The sequence below is a fragment of the Alternaria conjuncta genome (assembly GCF_024043145.1).
Source record: "Alternaria conjuncta strain BMP 0040 chromosome Unknown scaffold_2, whole genome shotgun sequence".
NCBI classification, from domain to species: domain Eukaryota; kingdom Fungi; phylum Ascomycota; class Dothideomycetes; order Pleosporales; family Pleosporaceae; genus Alternaria; species Alternaria conjuncta.
In genome coordinates, this window is record NW_026250091.1 from 1142686 (window position 1) to 1160419 (window position 17734).

At 51.7% G+C, this 17734-nt stretch overlaps 4 protein-coding genes across 4 annotated transcripts; 1 reads left to right on the forward strand and 3 right to left on the reverse strand.

Annotated features, from left to right (window-relative positions):
• Window positions 1-812: 812 nt before the first annotated feature.
• J4E85_001500 (uncharacterized protein) lies at window positions 813-1289 on the reverse strand (the record flags this gene model as incomplete). Its single annotated transcript, XM_051465785.1, has 1 exon — window positions 813-1289. One exon carries the CDS (start codon window positions 1287-1289, stop codon window positions 813-815), a length of 477 nt encoding a protein of 158 aa, XP_051330342.1.
• A 4154-nt stretch (window positions 1290-5443) lies between these two features.
• On the reverse strand, window positions 5444-7220 carry CCT8 (T-complex protein 1 subunit theta; the record flags this gene model as incomplete). The annotated part of the gene is made up of 3 exons (XM_051465786.1): window positions 5444-6681; window positions 6732-7102; window positions 7162-7220. 3 exons carry the CDS (start codon window positions 7218-7220, stop codon window positions 5444-5446), a joined length of 1668 nt encoding a protein of 555 aa, XP_051330343.1.
• Window positions 7221-7886: 666 nt separating this feature from the next.
• Window positions 7887-9087, forward strand: J4E85_001502 (uncharacterized protein; the record flags this gene model as incomplete). Its single annotated transcript, XM_051465787.1, has 2 exons — window positions 7887-8738; window positions 8791-9087. The coding sequence occupies 2 exons, from the start codon at window positions 7887-7889 to the stop codon at window positions 9085-9087; spliced, it is 1149 nt and encodes a 382-aa protein (XP_051330344.1).
• A 299-nt stretch (window positions 9088-9386) lies between these two features.
• Window positions 9387-10182, reverse strand: J4E85_001503 (uncharacterized protein; the record flags this gene model as incomplete). The annotated part of the gene is made up of 2 exons (XM_051465788.1): window positions 9387-9653; window positions 9715-10182. The coding sequence occupies 2 exons, from the start codon at window positions 10180-10182 to the stop codon at window positions 9387-9389; spliced, it is 735 nt and encodes a 244-aa protein (XP_051330345.1).
• Window positions 10183-17734: the final 7552 nt, after the last annotated feature.

The window sequence follows — 17734 nt, forward strand, 5'->3', positions numbered from 1 at the left end:
ACCGCTTTGTACTCGTCCAGAAGCTGCTCGTTATGCTTATTCTTGAGGACATGCGATTCTGCGCAAGTCAAACCGACATGAGGCTCTGCATGGCATAGAGTGCACGTCTGGGTCAGACATGTAGGGCATGTGAAGATCTTACAAGATGCGTCGCGCCGATACACTGCTTTGCAGTCAGGCGCTCGACAATTGCGATAGATATCTGAAAAGTATCGGATATGATGAGTTAACGATGCCTTGAGCAACGCATCAATCATTGTTCCGGTAGCGTATTTATGCAGGTCTGCGATGGCTAGTGGTTGTTCGCAGTCTTCGTGCCAACATACTAGGGGAAAGTAATCGTCGCTTAGGTCGGATGAAGCTACCTCCAGTTGACGATCGAAGCATTCCTTGCAGGTATAGTGGCCGCATTTGGAGAGCTTAACGTCGTTCGTCGCATCGCGACAGATAGGACATATGTGTTGTGGTGGTGGGAATAAGTTCGGCTCAGATGTAAGCAGCAGCCAGGCGGTTTGCTCAGGGCAACGAAGAACCAGTGTTTTCTTCAGCACATCAAGGCTGACTTTTGACTCGCCCAATTTGTCCCGAGCCCGGGCAACCATGCCCGACCTAAGAAGCTTTTGAAAGTTTCTCAAATCGAATTGGACCGTGATCCTTTCTTCCTCTGGGCTCTGCATGCTGGCTTTCTCTGCAAGGGTATGCTCAACAAGCCCCATGCGTGCATCATCCTGTTCAGGATCATGAACGCGCAGACGCTGTTGGAACCTATCACTCATGATGATCACACCGTTTTCTCGTGCTAGGTCCTGTAGCTACCCAGCTCCAGATAGTGTTGCGAAGAAGTCGTGCCAGATCTCGTATCGCTCAGCATGACCATCTAGTCCCGTGGTCGCTATTCTTCCTGAAAGCAGGGCCTCCAGTGTCCTCTTCATGTCGACAACCTTTTCTTGATTCGTTCCCGATAAGCGCAATGTGACCATACCCTCTCGAGGCTTCTTCCAGACTGCGTCCACTTCTGCAACTTGCGAGATCATGTCTTCCGCATTGGCCATGACAGGGTCGGAGAGCTCTTTTGGTGCAGTGAAGTACACAGTATACATCAAATGCGCGTCTAATTCTACGTTGCCGCTGAGATGCTTCAAGGCTGCAAGCGCATGTTCCGGTTGGTAAAAGCCGGCGATAGTGTTTGTGGGCAAGCGTCCACGCACGGAAGAGTGGAGTGTGTTGTTGATGTCCCCTTCATCGTAGAACCTGAGCGGACCGGCAACCGATTGAAGATTGGTCTTCATGACTGACGACCCAAAGTCACTGCTTGGACGCCATGATATCAGTATCGTGTTGGCATCCACCTTCATCGAAAGTTCGTTGGTAATTCGAATGCTAGGGTTCAGATTGAACCCCGATAAATCACAGCCCGCAATGAATTTCGCGTTGCCCCCCTCAATGTGCCTGTGGATACTTGATGTTGTCATGTTTGAGTTGAGAAAGTCCTTTACTGAGGATAACGGTGGTAATTGGGTCGCAGTCTGTCGCAGTTCCGACGTGACGATGTTATGGACGAGGAAGGGGTCTAGACATGTCGGGGCAAGTCTGATCCAAACGGCTGGAGTTGGTGTTGAGTTCTGCGGTTGCCTGGTGGGTATGTTTGTTGTTATGAATGGCGTGCCATGGCAAACGTGACGTGCAAAAACGCAATGAAGGGCCACGATAACAATGCGAGAATGAGTGGGTCGTGGGAGTACGTTCGATCCGTCGTTGATCCGTAGAAGAGTATGGAATGAGTTGGTACCGAAGGCTGGGTGCAATCGGTCCACGCTAGCGACATGAGCAGTCGCGGTGGTGGCGCACCACTTTCCTCTCTACATGGCCATTGCAACGGCATGAAAACAATGGCCCACTGCAACCGACGTGAAGAAGGCACCACCGGTGTCTCACGTCTTAGGCAATCGTTGTTCCGTTTCTTTTATGTGGTAAGGTGCTTTCGAACAACCAGTCATTAGGGCCCATCAAACACAAGCAGAGATCAACAAACATCATGCATATCGCTGTTTACAGGCACCGGAAGCAATTTGCTTGTCATGTTCGCCATTCAGGACGCCCCTTTCGACTCCTGTGATAAGATAGATACGATATAAACCCTCCATGCGCCTGTCCACGCACCAACGCCGATAAATATGTTGACTGTGCAAATGATTCCACATGCATCAGAATCATGCGGAGTGCAGTGCCTCCAGATCGAAAAAGATACCTTCGTCGATGCTGGGATCATATTTGTGTTCCAAATCCTCCATATCGAGATAATCGTTCGCGTTATTGAGACATGAACTTGGAAGCGATAGGGATAGTTGTGCGTGACTGTGTTCTTCGAAGCTGGGGTGGACTGCGGATAGCGATTCCGAAGTTTCATTCAAACTTGATCCCGAGTTGAATATGGGATCTGAAAGGTATGGAGTCCGTTGAGCAGGGTTCCTTGTTTCAACACGAGGGTAAAAAGTGGTGTCATGGCCGCTGAGAGAATAGTCATACGTCGGAGACGAACTGACATTCACATTCGATGAAGCGTACCCGTGATAAGCGCTACCAGTGTGGGGTAGATCGAAGTGCGGAACGCTCTTCAGCGACGTGACTTTACATGTAGAAACAGCCGATAAAGGCCGTGATCTAATGTCCCATTCCTGGTGGTTGGCTGAAGATGGTTCCGTGGTGAATGCTTGTTCGAATGACCATGGGTCTGCAGCCGCTGGTGCGTACGTGGCAGGAGCTGTGCGAATTTTGTTGGCAAGTCTAGGGCTTTGGTCGCAGTAGCCCTCGTCTATGACCGTCCGAAAGGAATCTTCGTGAGACACGGGCGGTGATGGAGAGATGTCCATTGTCACGCTCGTCGAACCGTTCGCCATGGAATCCACTGCCGAATCGACTGGATTCGATCTTGCAGATTGACGTTCATGTACCCATGTGCGCGCAAAATTGAGAACCCCTTCTTGAAAGGCTTTTTCTTCCATTGCTCGGCGACCCACAACGCTCACAAGCCCGGAGATAAGTCCATCAAACTGGCCACGATATTCATTGGCCCAAGGTAAAGGTATGGAATCTTCGGCCTCTTCGGGAAATAGGCGGCGGTAAATCAATCTCCACTTCTCCTCTAGTGTCCCAAGACTTTTGTAGTCTTTTGTCTTGAAGTTGAACTCGGCATTGAGGCGTTCCAGCGACAAACCGTGTACTTGTTTCAAATGATCTCTGCTGTGTGTTAGAACCCACGCCGGTGAAGAGTGCTGATTTTGAACGCAGACATACTTCAACTTGGCAAGCTCAAGATACCCCTTCCCTGTGCACGATGATAACTGGTGCGCCTTCGGATCATGCTTGTGAAATGGGCAACCCACACGGACTTCCCCCTCTATACCTACCTCGCCATGGTCGCTAGCGCCATCGTCCTCTTGCATGGAGAAGTTGAATTTATCGAGAGCACCATCCACCGGGAACCTGGGGTGGGTCCTGGTTGAAGCGGACCTTTTCCAACCCTTCTGAACCCCACTGGCGTTGCGAATGGGGATGCCCGAATTCATTGCCTTCCTTCTAGTCGCCGGAAGTCTGATTGAACCCTTAGGACCAAGGTCCGCATTTTGCTGCGGAGGTGAATATCGCATGGTGATTTCTGTGGATGCGTAAGAGGGGGCTTCTATAGAAAGTTAGCTTTAAGCGCATAGAAAAGATTGGATATTGCATACCAGGCAATCTATATCGGTCAGTGGGTTTCTCTATACGCTTGAAGGCGTTCAAGAGTGCTGACTTTGTTTGCCAGAGGTGATAGTGTCTCGCTGCCGGTCAACAAGCGAGATACTACCACCTCGTGACGAGCAGATGATAATATTCAAAAAGAATACTATCAAATGATATGTAACATTGATGTGGCGACAACGTGATAACGATGTATCGACGAGGTCATTGAGAGATCTTTGAAAGATCGAATAACATTGAGTGAACGACGAGTTCAGCAGAAGACACGATGGGTACCTCTCATCTCAAGTTTCAATCAATGCATTATGCATGCAGATCGATGAACACAGAGACGACTGGACCCATCGTAGTGGCTGCTGAACGTCCCAGACTGACAGATCGACAAGTATGCCGTTCTCATCGCGATCTTCAAAAGAGGTTCAAGCGGAATGATGTCCAAGTCTAGATAATTTTGAAATTATAGTCGTTCCAATGGAGTAACAATAAGTGACACAAATAACTTTAACACCAAAGGACCTGCACCGTGAGGCGTAGGGTTTGTTTCAGACCGGCTTTGGGGAGATGTGGAGACGTGAAGATGGGGATATGTGGATGTGTGTATTTGTGGTGATGGGGATGGGTGTAGGTAGGCAACTCACAGCGAGATACTTCAGGGCGATGAATGGGATATTGGTGCTCGGCAGGACAGCGTTGATGATGTTCTCGACTATCGAACAGTTAGTCAAAAAGGGCTAACTAGATTTGAAGACCATACCACAGTTTACGACCTGCGCATTGAGCAAAGTGCTCAGTAGATGTGTTCGGTATTGACGCGTGTACGTTGATCGAGCGAAGAGCGATATGTTGGAAAACACGAGGAATGTGGCGTACAGATAGACCGGGGCGAAAGGGGCGGCTTTTTATACTTCGCCAGACGCCAAGCGATTCGGCACTTCCGTGGAAATGATCCTTATAGAAGAATACTGGAAGAACAAAAAGGAAAGCGATCTGTCGCGTTCACCCAGCATCCTGCTGCATCATTGTCGCGGATCATGCCTCTGTCGGGCCAAGCGCGAAACACGGACCGCGTGATCTATGGAAGCAGCGGGAGTGGGAGCTGGGTGCCGATGCATCATGCATCTCGGGTAGCAACGTCTGCTGTTCATGCCAACCAGGCCCTGGGCAAGTCTGCAGTAAGGGTTGACATAGCTGTAATGCTAGAGCAAGAATCGATAAACTCTGCATGCTCTTGGCTGAAGGATTGCGTTCAGAATCAACGAGGGGTAGATAAGGCCGCTTCCGCGGCGAGGATTGATTGGACTGCTACTGCAAGTTTCCAGCTAGACCAGGATCAAAGTAAGACCACATAAGGACCGTATGTGAGCTCAGAACTGAGCTGAAGAAGAAAAACAAACCTCATGTTCGTAATCCAATGAAAGCCAACGGACCAACATCCTGGTACGAGCTCTGGGTTTTGGTAGCTTGGGTCGAAGAGACATCATGTTAAGGACAACCCCGCGAGTGCCCGAGAAGCCGGACAAATGATCACATCAGCTCCATAGTTGGTCGGGTTCGCTCAGAAGCATTCGGTACTTCCATACCATGATATACGTGACACGTGAACAGCCGAAACCCGGTGAGGTAGAACGAAGATATCATTCGTCTGGTGCTTCAATAGCGTCTAGTCGATGTCATTATACACTACCCCTCATACCGGCAACGGAGTTTAATCATCTTGGTCCCAGTTGCCCGGCTGCGCCTTTCCAGGCATCTTGGGTCCACCAGCTTGCCTTGCGACAATGATCTGGTCGACACTGAGAACCGTCCTCGCAGCCTCGGTAGCGAGCTTAATGGCCCACATCTTGCTGACCCAGAGATCGAGAATGCCCTCTTCCTTGGCATCGAGTGTACCGGTGTTGTCGTCGTTCTCAATATCGACACCGACAGTCCACTCGTCGTCTTTCCTGCCTTTCTGTGCAGCGTGTGCGACGTACAGCTTGGCGAGAACCTCAGTTGCGTCTAGACCGGCTGACTCTGCGAGAGTTCGTGGAATGACCTCGAAAGCTTCAGCGTACTTGCGGATAGAGTATTGCGCCAGACCGGATGTCTTGTCCGCAATGGCCTTGATCTTCTCAACAAGCTGCATCTCTGTTGCTCCAGCACCTGGGACCAGTCGAGGATCACGGGTGATGGCCTTGACCACGTTGACACCGTCGTCAATCGCCCGCTCAACGTCGTCGAGGTGGTTCTGAGTAGCGCCGCGTAGAACCAGAGTCGCGGTCCGTGTCTGCTCATTCTCCTGTCTGAATACTGTGACGCGGTCACCGCCAATTTCCAGTGTCTCAACGACATCGATAGTACCCATCTCATCTGGCATAGGTGCACCGAGACGAGCGAGCGGCGTAGCACCGACTACCCTGCATAACCGTCGAAGCTCGAATTTGGAGAGAACCTTGATGACGAGGATGTTGTAGCGGTTGAGGTAGTGAAGGGCCAGTTCTCCGATGGTCGAGCCAGCAACAACGACCCTCATACCGGAGTCGTGGAGCTCCTTGATGATCTGCTCCACCTGCTGCTCCTCGCCCTTTGTGAAGTCCATCATCTCCTTTGCGTTGTGCAATAGTACCGTGCCCTTGGTTTCAGTCTGGGAAATGTCGATGGGACATGAGAAGACTCCGACCTTGGCCTTTGTCGCCTTTGTGACGGTACCGTCTGGCTGTCTTGCGAAGACCATGCCCTTGACGACCTTGCTCTGCTCCAGGGCACCACCCATGATCTTTACTACGCGGACGTTGTCGACATTGAAGTTGACGGGGTTCTTGGGGAGGACGGCGAGAACGGCTTCGGCGACGAGGTCAGCGAGGAAGTCTTCGCTGCCCGACTGTTTGGCTGCGACTACGGTGCGGATGGCTTTGCTGAGTTCTTGCTGCGAGCGGATGTCTTCGACTTTGTCGCATACCAGCTCTGTGATAGGTTAGCCCCGATTTAGCTGCCAGTTCGCATGAGTGACATACCCTCCAGTGTCTGCAGAGCAGCAAGCTGTGCCTTCTCGTAACCCAAGACAATGTCACTTGTCTTCAGGCCCATCCGTATTAACTCCTCCGCCTTCTTCAGCAGCTCGCCGGCCAGGACGATGACCAGATTTGTCGCATCACCCATCTCGGCCTCTTGTTGCTGGCTGGCCATGACGAGAAGCTTCGCCGCAGGGTGTACAACCTCGAGTTCTCGCAGTATCGTCGCCGCGTCTGAGGTAAGGATCATTTTCTGAAGGTGGTTTATGACGATCTTGTTGCGTCCATAGGGCCCGAGAGAGGTCTGAACGGTCTGGGCAATCGTCCGGCAGGCGTCGATGTTGCGAATAACAGCGCCATCTTCGGCGTCGTAGCTGTTGCGGGGTGGTTAGCTGGTTGTTTACTGTGATTGCGGGGTTGCAAAGGGCCATACTTTTGGTAACCCTGCTTGAATAAGCCGGCGTTAGGAGCGTTGGGTATCGTGAGAGACATGTTGGCGGCGTGTGAGGGGTATCAGGGTTGTGGTGGTGTGCCTGCGTCTAAGCTCTGCGCGGCGAGAACGCGTCCAGTCCCAAATTTCGATGCCAAGACTTGGAGATCGGGGGAAGGAAACACCGATAATGCACCTTCAACTGTCCCGGGAGTAAGGTATCAGATGTGATATATTGAGATGATGTGTACAGCTACGCTACGTCACTTGGGTCTTTAATCGTGCGCCCTCTCGGGGGTTGGAACGGGGGCAAAGGCGCGTGAAGTTATCAGCCGCCAACGTTATTCTGGCGATAGTTACGGTACACCTAAGACCGCTCTGCTTGAAAGCATACATAGACGCATGCAACGCATGAGCCAGCGGATAAGCTGACTGTTGTGCCGTTTTAAACATAACATCGTCACATAGATAAGCATGCAAGCGTATAAGGTCCTTGAGCGCGTAAGAATGTGAGCAAAATCTATCTAGCCGTACACCTTAGGATTTGTGAAGGTACCGCTAGCGAAAAAGACTGCTCGACTCCCTCTAGGCACCGTTAAATGACCAGGATCTCATGACAATGCGAGTATGCTGGGGATAAGGATAGGTGCCGTAGAGAAGAAGAGATGGTGTTCGCGCCGAAGAAAAGTTAACTCGGAATATCTGCTTAGGTAATGCCGCTAGACCCAATGCACCTCCGCTCCCCGAACTTTTCTGAGATCTCGAGAGGGCAGCGGCTGCATCGAGATACCGCGGAGGGCACTGGGAGAAATGAACGCCGGACAGCAGACAACGAGGCGATTGGCCTCACGAGCCGGTATGGAATGCAATTGGGGCTAGAGACAACTGGAGCGCTGACGAACGAAGGTCAATCAATATGTCGCTCATGTAGAGACACCGTCGCCCGCACATATGCATCCGCTGCCGCCGCGGCTGTCCAAACCGAGGACCAAGTCGCCCAACACATTCCTCCCGTTGCCCAGGTATCGCCGTCAACATCCTACGCCGTCAACGCTGGTGTCGTTCTGTCCCGCCCCCCGCAAATAACACGCGACCTCCACCCTTTCGAAGCTGCCTTTTTCCTATACCAACGACGATTGAACGAACGACTTGCGCTACCCTTTACAAGATACTTCTACGTAAAGAAGCGAACACCTGCAGACCTAGAATGGAAACGGAAAATGAAGCAACGGCTGACCCCCGCCCGCGACATCGGACGATACCAAGGCTACGGAGACGAAGCATGGAATGACGAACTCCTCGTAGGAGCACAAGAGAGCGACTTTGAACACCAGGTCGGCAAGCTTATCGAGGACGCTGAGCAATCCGGTCTGGAGGACGCATCGGACACCACTGGCGCAAAGAAGATGGAGCGCGAGCCCGTAGAGAAGCCAATGCCGAGGATAACAGAAGCGGATCAGAAAAACGACACAAAGAGTTTGAATCGCGCGCTTCAGAGAACGCTATATCTGCTTGTTAAGAATAAGGAGGGGCAATGGCAGTTCCCACAGGATCGCTTGAAGGAGGAGAATCTGCACGGTGTACGCAATACCACATCCTATGGATATCTACTGAGATGCTAACAACTATCAGGCAGCGAGTCGTATCATCACACACACCGGTGGTATCAACATGAACACTTGGCTGGTCGGCCACGTGCCAGTTGGTCATCACCAGGTGGACTACCGCGAACCCAAGCCCACGGGCGACCTCAAGGAGTACGGCTCCAAGACCTTCTTCCTGAAGGCGCGCATCATGGCCGGCCAGGTCAACCTCAAGGAGAACAAGCTTGGTCTTCAAGACTTCAAGTGGCTAGCCAAGGACGAATTGCAGAAGGAGGTAGACGGCAGCTACTGGCGGCAGATCAAGAACATGTTGGCAGAGCGATGATTGTTATGTACGACCAATGTATTCTAGCGTTGATACTGAACGCGTGTAACTCATGCTATTTCCGGTAACCCCATGCAAAGTAATGATGATGGATGCTACGCCGAGATTGCTGGTCAACGATGAAAACTCACTGTGATGGTGAACTCTACATCAGCACGTTTGGAAACAGGAAGGATGTTGAAAACACGACTGATATTCTTTGGACACGTCGATCTTCCATAACGCGAATAGCTTTTCCCCTGCGGCCATTGTAAATCTTGCCCCTCTCATCTCCAAGCATAGCTCTCGTCCTGTAACCCTTATGTGCACTTCTCCCAATCATAACTGAACCCCTGCTGCGCGCCATAGTACTGGTCACCAAGCGCCTCGCTGTAGGAATGCTCACTATCTACAACACCCTTCTGACCTTCCTTGCCTTGTACCCACATCTCCGTGCGGAAAGTGAACGTTCCACTTCCGCAATCAGTCTGAGGAATAAGCTCGGGTGGGTAACTGATGTTGGAGTAGTGTTCTTGAGCATACGGGCCAGATGAAGCAGGGCCAGTCAAGTCAATGGTATCAGCGACCTATTGGAAGAGTCAGTATATTGCCTATATATGGTAGGGTTCAGTATCGTGGACAACGTACCTCAGTTCTTCCAACCCCTTCGCCCACGTAATAAGCAAAGTCCCAGTAGACTTGCACTCCCTCATCAAGCTCATACGTCATGATGCCCTTCGTCCCGTTCTTGTGCAGCCTCAGCTTATAGTCTTCTGCCTCAGCAGTCTTGTCGAAATCCTTGTACTCCTTGTATGCCAGCGTCGTCTCGCACCATGTATGGCGGGGGCCGGCCTCGAGATCGACACGCATCCATGGGTAGGCGATGTACCAGTAGTAGATCTCGCTGCCATCGACGGTGTTGGAGCCGAAGGTTGGGCGCGTGGTGCGCGAGACTGTGCCGTTTTTGCCGGAGTCTGGACAGCCTGGCCCGCGGATGGAGGATATGGTGAACGACCAGTTGGGTGGGAGGATACGAAGGGGGTCGGCGGAGGGCGAAGGGTGCGCGAAGGTGGTCGCGAGGCTAAGGAGAGTGGCGGCAGTGGTCGTATACCTCATCGTGGGTGCGGTAAGCAGCGTTCAGTTAGATGACTGGTAGGGATTGAATAGTTTGTTTCTTGATGAGATGCTCGTTCTCTCGAGTCCTTCAGGTAGACTTTATATGTGTCAGTGTGATCTTTCGCGTCTGTATAAGGACGTGTACTCTGGGTAAAGCTATCATCATGGCATACAGACAACAACTTCGGTAATCACCCGCAGGTCCAATTAGCACGTAACCCCACATCGTCATGGGAATGATTTTAGATTGCTATAGAAGCAGAATCAGCGGTATGCCATGTCAGTATAGCGATCGCAATATCGAGGCGAAGTCTGGTGATGTTGCTCGACGTTGATGAAGGCTGGAAGAGTATGAGTGAGGGGAGATGAAGTCAGGCGGCAGTCGCCCAAAGTGTAATCGACCACTCCCTGTTCGCGGCTGCATGCTGCGCTGAGCAGATGTCCGGGGTGTACAAGGCCGATGTCCTTTGATCGCGCATATGCAGAGTTAATCGCGTTCATATGAGGTTGTTCCGTCAATATAAGGTTAAACGGAGTCGTGTGGGGAAACCTGGAAAGGGAGGGTATGCAGCCGCGTGTTAAGGTGCTGACGCTGTGCAGCACCGGCCGTGTCCGTCAGCAACATGAAACACAACGAATGAATGGACGTCAATAAGGTGACGGTTCCCATATCCGTAAACTGATACGTCAGTCTTTAGCCTATAGTGATTGTTGTACGTGAGGAAATACGAATGTGTTAGGTACGTGTCACCATGGCTGATTGCTCCGGAAAGATGTGACAGCATTTCGGAGAGTTGTTGTCATCCGGTATTCGTCTAGAAATCTGATCCTTCGTATGTATTAGCGCTTGGCGAAATGTGAGAAATTGTGAAGCGAGAGCTTCGACGGAAATGGGTTAAGAGTGCGCTATCGATAACGAGTATTGTTGCTACTATGCGAAAGGATATCAATTCCAGAAAGCTACTAATCAAAGCTTGAAATTGAAGTACTTCTCAGTCACTGAAAAGCCAGGGGCAACCTCGATGCAGTGTTGAGGTCCGATAGTGAAGACCCGTGAACCCAATTCCACCATATCGGTATTGCTTGACCTGTTTCTCAAACATCGGGGTGATAGGAGAAGGCCATCGTTTCGAACGATCAATTGCTATCATGCTGAGCAAGCTCTTGTCAAAGCGGTATGGAGACGGGAACGCTGATGTAGCGTTCTCATCGGTTTGCTGCGTGAACCCTAGTGATAGTAAGAGGCTTGCGGCCCTTGACTTGGGAAAATCGCAATACGACCACAGCAAGTGTTCCTACCGATTTGAGGTGATGCGGTCTAGTACTCGATTCGAGCCTTTCTGCGTAAGGTGGTGATGGTCACCATCAAAACGGCCCGAAAAGGCAGTACGATGCGCTAGCGTCGTCGATGCAGGCCAGAACCAAACCCGATTGGCGCTCGATGCGAGACCACCAGGTCTGCCGATTCTCCATATAGCTTCGTCGGCAAGGCCCCAGACTTGTGCGTCATGTTCCGAAGATCAGAGTGACGTCTGAAGCGCGACAAGGGTTCCGCATATGTGCTGCTCTAGTTGTAGCTGTGCCTCTCTGGTACAGCATGGGATACGTCGTCTAGCGAGAAGCCCTGGAGCGATTGCATGGATAATCGTGTAGCATTGTGAAGACATCCAACTAGTATCATTAATGTGACTTCCCACTCCAGACATTGACCAATTCATCTAGTATCGAGACCGACGGAAACTTGCTTATGCTCAAGACGGATCTGAGAATCTCCAGTATCTCCGCTTGTCGATCTGGTGTCTCCATACAGAGTGCCGCTGATGTCAAGTCAGTAATCTGTACATATACGAAGAGCTGGTATAAATACCTGCATAGATAGCCTGGAAGCTGACAAAGGCCGAAGGGGAGTTTTGCGATTGCTGCGCCAAAGCAATACCACATATTGTCGACGTGCTTTCGCGAAGGAGCTTGAATCGAGTTTGATACGTGTTGAGACCTCCTGTCGTTGGCTGATTGAGAATCATGATTATTCGCGCAAAGTGGTAGGTTTGGATAGCAGCAGCATGTGCGGGAGGGTGTATCCAGATCGGCGTCGGCTTCGCTTCGAGGGTCGAACTTGGAGATGATGCGGTGGGTCCAGTCTCCACAGGTATGGGCTCGAAGCTTGATGGAAGGAGACTTTTCCATGCATCTAGCATGCGTAGTAGTGTTTCTCCTGCTTCAATGTAGCCAGCTATGTCCCCTTGCTTTGGCGCTGCTGCGAACTGGACACATTTTGCGGCGATATATATGATGCGTGTCGCCAGTCCTTCCGATGTGAGTTCCACCATCGGTACCTTGGGCTGATGTATTGTCAGTGCTGGTCGTCCAGTACGGAAAGCTGCCCAGATGTCTTGCCGCAGCCAAGCCCACCAAACTGCACGTTGCAGACTATCGGGAGACTCGCCGCTTGCGCCTGCGTTCTTTTGTATCCAGAAAGCTCCTCTCAGATGACGGTCCCAGTTACTGTGATCGGGATTCCCAGCCGTACCAAACATTTCTACGAGTTGGTACGTGTGATTAGTACCTTTCGCACACGTTATTCGCATAGAGACATTGCTTACCATATGTCGAGATCATTGTAGCAGTGACCAATATTTCGCGAGAATTGGTATATGACTGATGCCATATATTCTGCGACAGATACTGCAGTGTCTCATAGTACAGTTGTTCGGCAGCCCTTCGTGGAGTGGACGATGCGCTAGAAGACGAAGCGGGCGTACCAGGTTGAACCTGAGGAGCAGCCTCATTGCCGACATCCTGATCCTGGGATAGGGCCATATGACAAGCACCGACTGCCAACAAGGACTTGAGCAGACCTACGTTATGCAAGGCGAGGTGGGGAACAACATTCGCAAAGTGTTTCGCAGGGTCGAAAAGATCCAAGATCGGTGCTACATCACTGACATAATGTTCAAAGTACGTCAGCTCTTGCCGCTTCAACTCAATCCTTGCTTCCGTATTCCATGGTTGCTCGGCTATTGCGACTGTGTGAACGTTGACGCTACCAAAAGGGTCATCATCGCCTGCTAGAGCGACGGATTGCCGAGGGGACTGTCTTCTTGATAAACTTGCAATATCGAAATTCCAGCGATTGCTATTCGTTTGCCCTTGCATACTGTTGATCGCGTCTTCCGCCAGGAGATCATACCTATCAGATCTTAGCCAATGTCAATCTCAATAAGCGGGTCGATGTTACCATTCGACAGGTCCAAAATTAGGCGCTAAGCTTTCCCCGAAGGTGAAAAGACTGTCGTCAAGGAAGAAATCATCGTTTGGTAGTATACTTTCAGTGAGCCCCGGCGGTTCTGCGGGGAATGAGGGCCACGACTGTAACGGCTCCACAGGCTCTGAACCTAGCGTTGGAATGCTTACAGACCCAGGCTCGGTCTCATTGTTTGATGGCGCTGAGTCCCCAATAGCTGCGGTCACGTCGACGTCACGCGCACTTAGTGCTCGCGGGCGTCGGGGTGTTGGGGTCCTCTCAGCATATACACATTCTCGTTGGACTCTTTCGCAGTTTTTGCAACTTGGATGGCTTTCGTCGCACTTGACCTTACGCTTGCGGCATGTCAAGCTGTCCACTTGTTAGCAATGCGCTTACGATGCTGTGCATGGAAAGGTTCGAGCTTCTGCTTTCACTGTAATTAATGCATGCTCGATCTGCGTGAACTTACCACCCTGTCGAGGTCCTCAGTCCACGTGATTTAGACGGCATGTTGTGCTGTGCTCAGGCTGAGAGCGAGCGTGCGAAGCGATCGCATCGAGGTACGGAACGCGCTCGATGCGGGCAGGCCGATTCAAATACCAGACACGCGGAAGCTAGCCGCAGTCGCGTGCAGACGTTAGCAGCGACGCTAACTGTCTCACGGGCACCAGAAGGATTTGCTGTGGGGAACCTGGACACATTGGGGATTTACGGGGTTGCGAAGTCTGAGGGACGAGAGCCGTAGTTGTGGTGCTGGTGAAGATCGCCCGAGGTCCCGAGCTTCATTGGTGTTATGTAAGCGCTACACCGCCCGTCGGCGACCTAACGCCTTTATAATTCCAAAGCTTCACAACTTTGCAAAGGCTGTGATAAGAAGGAAATTCTCTCAGTATTCCTGTTTTATATTGCTTTCCAGATACAAGTTTGACTATTCCTAATTCTTCATACTTGGTGTAGCCTTTCAATCTTTCCTGGATGCCTCCTGGTTGTTTCTTTTCAAGGTCATCTACGCAGTCCACGAGTCTATCAAGCTGTTTTGCGATCTTTCTCTTTGCACCTCCAACTTTTCTTCGATCCGTCGTGTAGTGGCTCTGACTGTGTGCCGCCTCGAGTCCTGGGACCATGAGCTTTGCAATCTGACTTGTAGGCTACGCTCTCGTTCCGAAAGTGAATGCCATGGAATAGCCAACGGAAGCCGCGAGCAGCGGCGCAGCAATAATCCCAGGGATTCAATACCTCCACCAAAGCTTCGTTGGGTCCACACTCATACCTTTGTTCAGGGAACTTCGGAAGCCGATCGATCTTGTAGGGTCGCCATGGGAACGCCCAGTAATGCAGGACAGCAAAGACCAAAGTCTCGGTGCATGTAAGCAGACAGGTAATTCCGACATGAAGATCCATCTCAGCAATGAAGCGCGTAGGTCGCAGTGCTCTGTATTGAATGAGCAGCGAGATGAGCCATGTTTGCCAGTAAGTAAAGAAGACGATAAGCTTGACGCAAACCATCTTGAAGACGGGCCTGTTGGGTGCGAGATCTTCTTTGAGTTGCCCGTAGATCTGATGTAGGCAATACATCGCAACAAGAACAGAGAGTGCATCAAAGATGGCCGTCCATAGCGAAGCGTAGCGTACGTTATGACTTCCTTTGCAAAATTGACCGAGAGATGACGTGATGACGGCTACGGTTGTTACGATGGTACGAAGAACGACATACTGGAATATCCCGATGTAGTTGATCTGCGGATGATCAGTAACTTCTCAAAGAATACAGGCTAGGCCATCACTTACATTGAACCAGGTAATGCCGCTCCTCGGCCTCCTCAGCAACCCTTTGTGCTCCCCGCCGGTCAGCTTCTGGAACCAATTCAACGGCCAACCCCAATTGTTCGGCTCGACGTGGCGAAAGTACTCTTTCTGCTGATGGAGATCGGGTGCAATATAATGACACATGAGCGTGAAGAAGCTCGCGACTGCATAGGCGGAGTAGCATTCGCGGACAAGCTCACAGTAGACAGCCCTTCTGTAGAACACATAAGAGAGCGCTGTGGTCCACGCGTAGACCGGAATGACGAAGAGGATACGTATAATGTGTTTTTGTTCGTGTGGGTGTCGGTAGTGCAGTGTGTGTTGCATGATATGGAAGACGGAAACCCCAATCGCCAATGACGCCAGAGTGCAACAGACGTTTAGAGTCAGCACATGGAAGGTGATGTCCTTATGACCAAAGGGCAAAGCCTGTTCGGCGATGAGGTCGCTCGTGAGCTGATCGCCTGGACACCGGCCGGCCATTGTCGTCAGTTGTGCGGACTGAGTGAGGAATCAGTATGCGACTACGTAGGGAGCCACCCTACCATGCGTAGCAAAATCGGTGCAGGAGGAGCATTGGAATAAAGAGGCTACAGCAAACCGTAGCAGTCGTTCTTGCCTGCTGCAATCTCGAGCAGCGACCTGACATAGGGAAGGAGGACCTGGCCAAGAACATTTGTTGCGGAGCACCTGGCCCGGTTCTTCGACTTTCGATATTTCTTACACAAAGATTACACCCCTTAGGGTAACTCATCCTCTCCAAACATCTGCCCCTCTTCCTCTATATCCACCCCTCCCTCGCCCTCTGTAGCCACTACCGCCTCTGCCACCTCTGTAGTCAGGGCGCTCTTCACCAACTTCGACAATCCTGTCATCGTCGTCAAAACTGTATTTGTACTTCATCTCAGTCTTGATGCCCCGCCCCTTCCGCGTCTGGCCAGGTGCCCAGTCTCTGCTTGTCTCGGCGTCCAGTTCCTTCAGCCTCAGATCGGAAATATCATCCGAAACGGGGAGATAAAAGAGTTGGGGCTTCGCTTCTGTGGAGCTGAAAAGATCGTGGAGTGTTTTGAATGAAGCTTCAGTGTTCTGTCGGGTATCTTTCGATGAGGCTGTTGGGAGCGATGGTGCTGGTGCTTGTTGTATAGATGACATCCGTGCGTCTGCGCTTGCGCGTGGGCCTCGTGGTGCATTTGCAGGAGCGCCTGAACCGACTTCCTGGAATACAGCTACAACAGAGCCATCACTGGACTCTGGATATACGACTTCAAACCGTTTGGGGTTGTGTGAGCGTTTGGCTGCACGAGCGTCCTTCTCGGCAGCTGCAGCGTCCTCTTCCTCTTTGATCCAATCCTTCACGTGCTCATCCGGGACGAAGTCGACCCAGAGCTCTTTCCTGTTACCTTCTGGTGGCCAGATGGAGCCGTGTAAAGATGCTCGCACTCGTGATGCAGCAGTCTTAGTGCTAAAGAGTACAAGCGCATGCGACTTGAGTACGTCCAGGAAAAGGATTTCCACAATTGTGGGGTCCGGTGAGGTGGATGGCGGCGAGGCAAGAGAGATTAGGTGTGCTCGTAGTGGCTCCAGACGCAGAGGGCGCATGAAATTGCGGATGTACAACGCAGATGTCACAGGGTGGAGCGCGGGTACCGTGGGTCTGTCATCAGTCAAGGCTTCCTGGGGTGTGTCGTCTGCGTTGGATTTCATGAGGTCTTTGTACCGAGAGGCCTTTTCCTTTTTCTCGCGTCTTGTGTCAGTCTCCACAACTGGCGGATCTTCCCCGGCTGGTATAGAGCGAGTGTCGTTTGTTTCGTTCGGATTGCCATTTGCTAAAGGTGCAGTCTCTTCCTCCGATCTTCTTTGCTCCATGACGGTGTCCTCGTCTTCCTGCAGGTGAACGCCAGGCGCCGGTTCCTGGCTGGGCCTGTGCTTCTTTGCCTTGATTTCCTGGTCCGCCATCTCGGGGGTGTCACTCCTCCTCTTTCTCTTCTTCGAGTCTGTTTCTACTTCTTCCGTGTTGAGCCTCGATGTTTCCGTCGTCGAGGGTTCTGGAACGGTAAGCAATTCCGGCTTCTCAACGGATTGTTGCTCATTGGACACAGGTGAAGTTGTTTTCGCGTCCATGCTCGTGTCTTGCAAATCTTCGGGGAGTCCAGACGTTGGCTGCGCCAACCGCAGAGCTTCAGCAGCCGGTCCTGGAGCATCTGGCAGCTCGCCCTCTGCGACTTCGACCTTCTTTACGTCTCCAACTTCCGCATCCGTAGGCTCCGTCACGGTTGGGCCAACCACATCGTCGGCATCTGCGGGCGGTGCATTGAAGACTCCTGCCGGTTGTATTGAGCCGGGCTCCTCCGCATTGGTTGTGTCCTCGGCAGGCCGCTCTATTGCTTTAATCTCGTCTTGCGGAGGAATATCGCTGTCGATGTGCGAAATTGTCTCGGGGAGGGAATCGGTAGTCGCTGCGGGTACGGGTAGAGGCTCTGGCTCGGCTTCGCGTGTAGG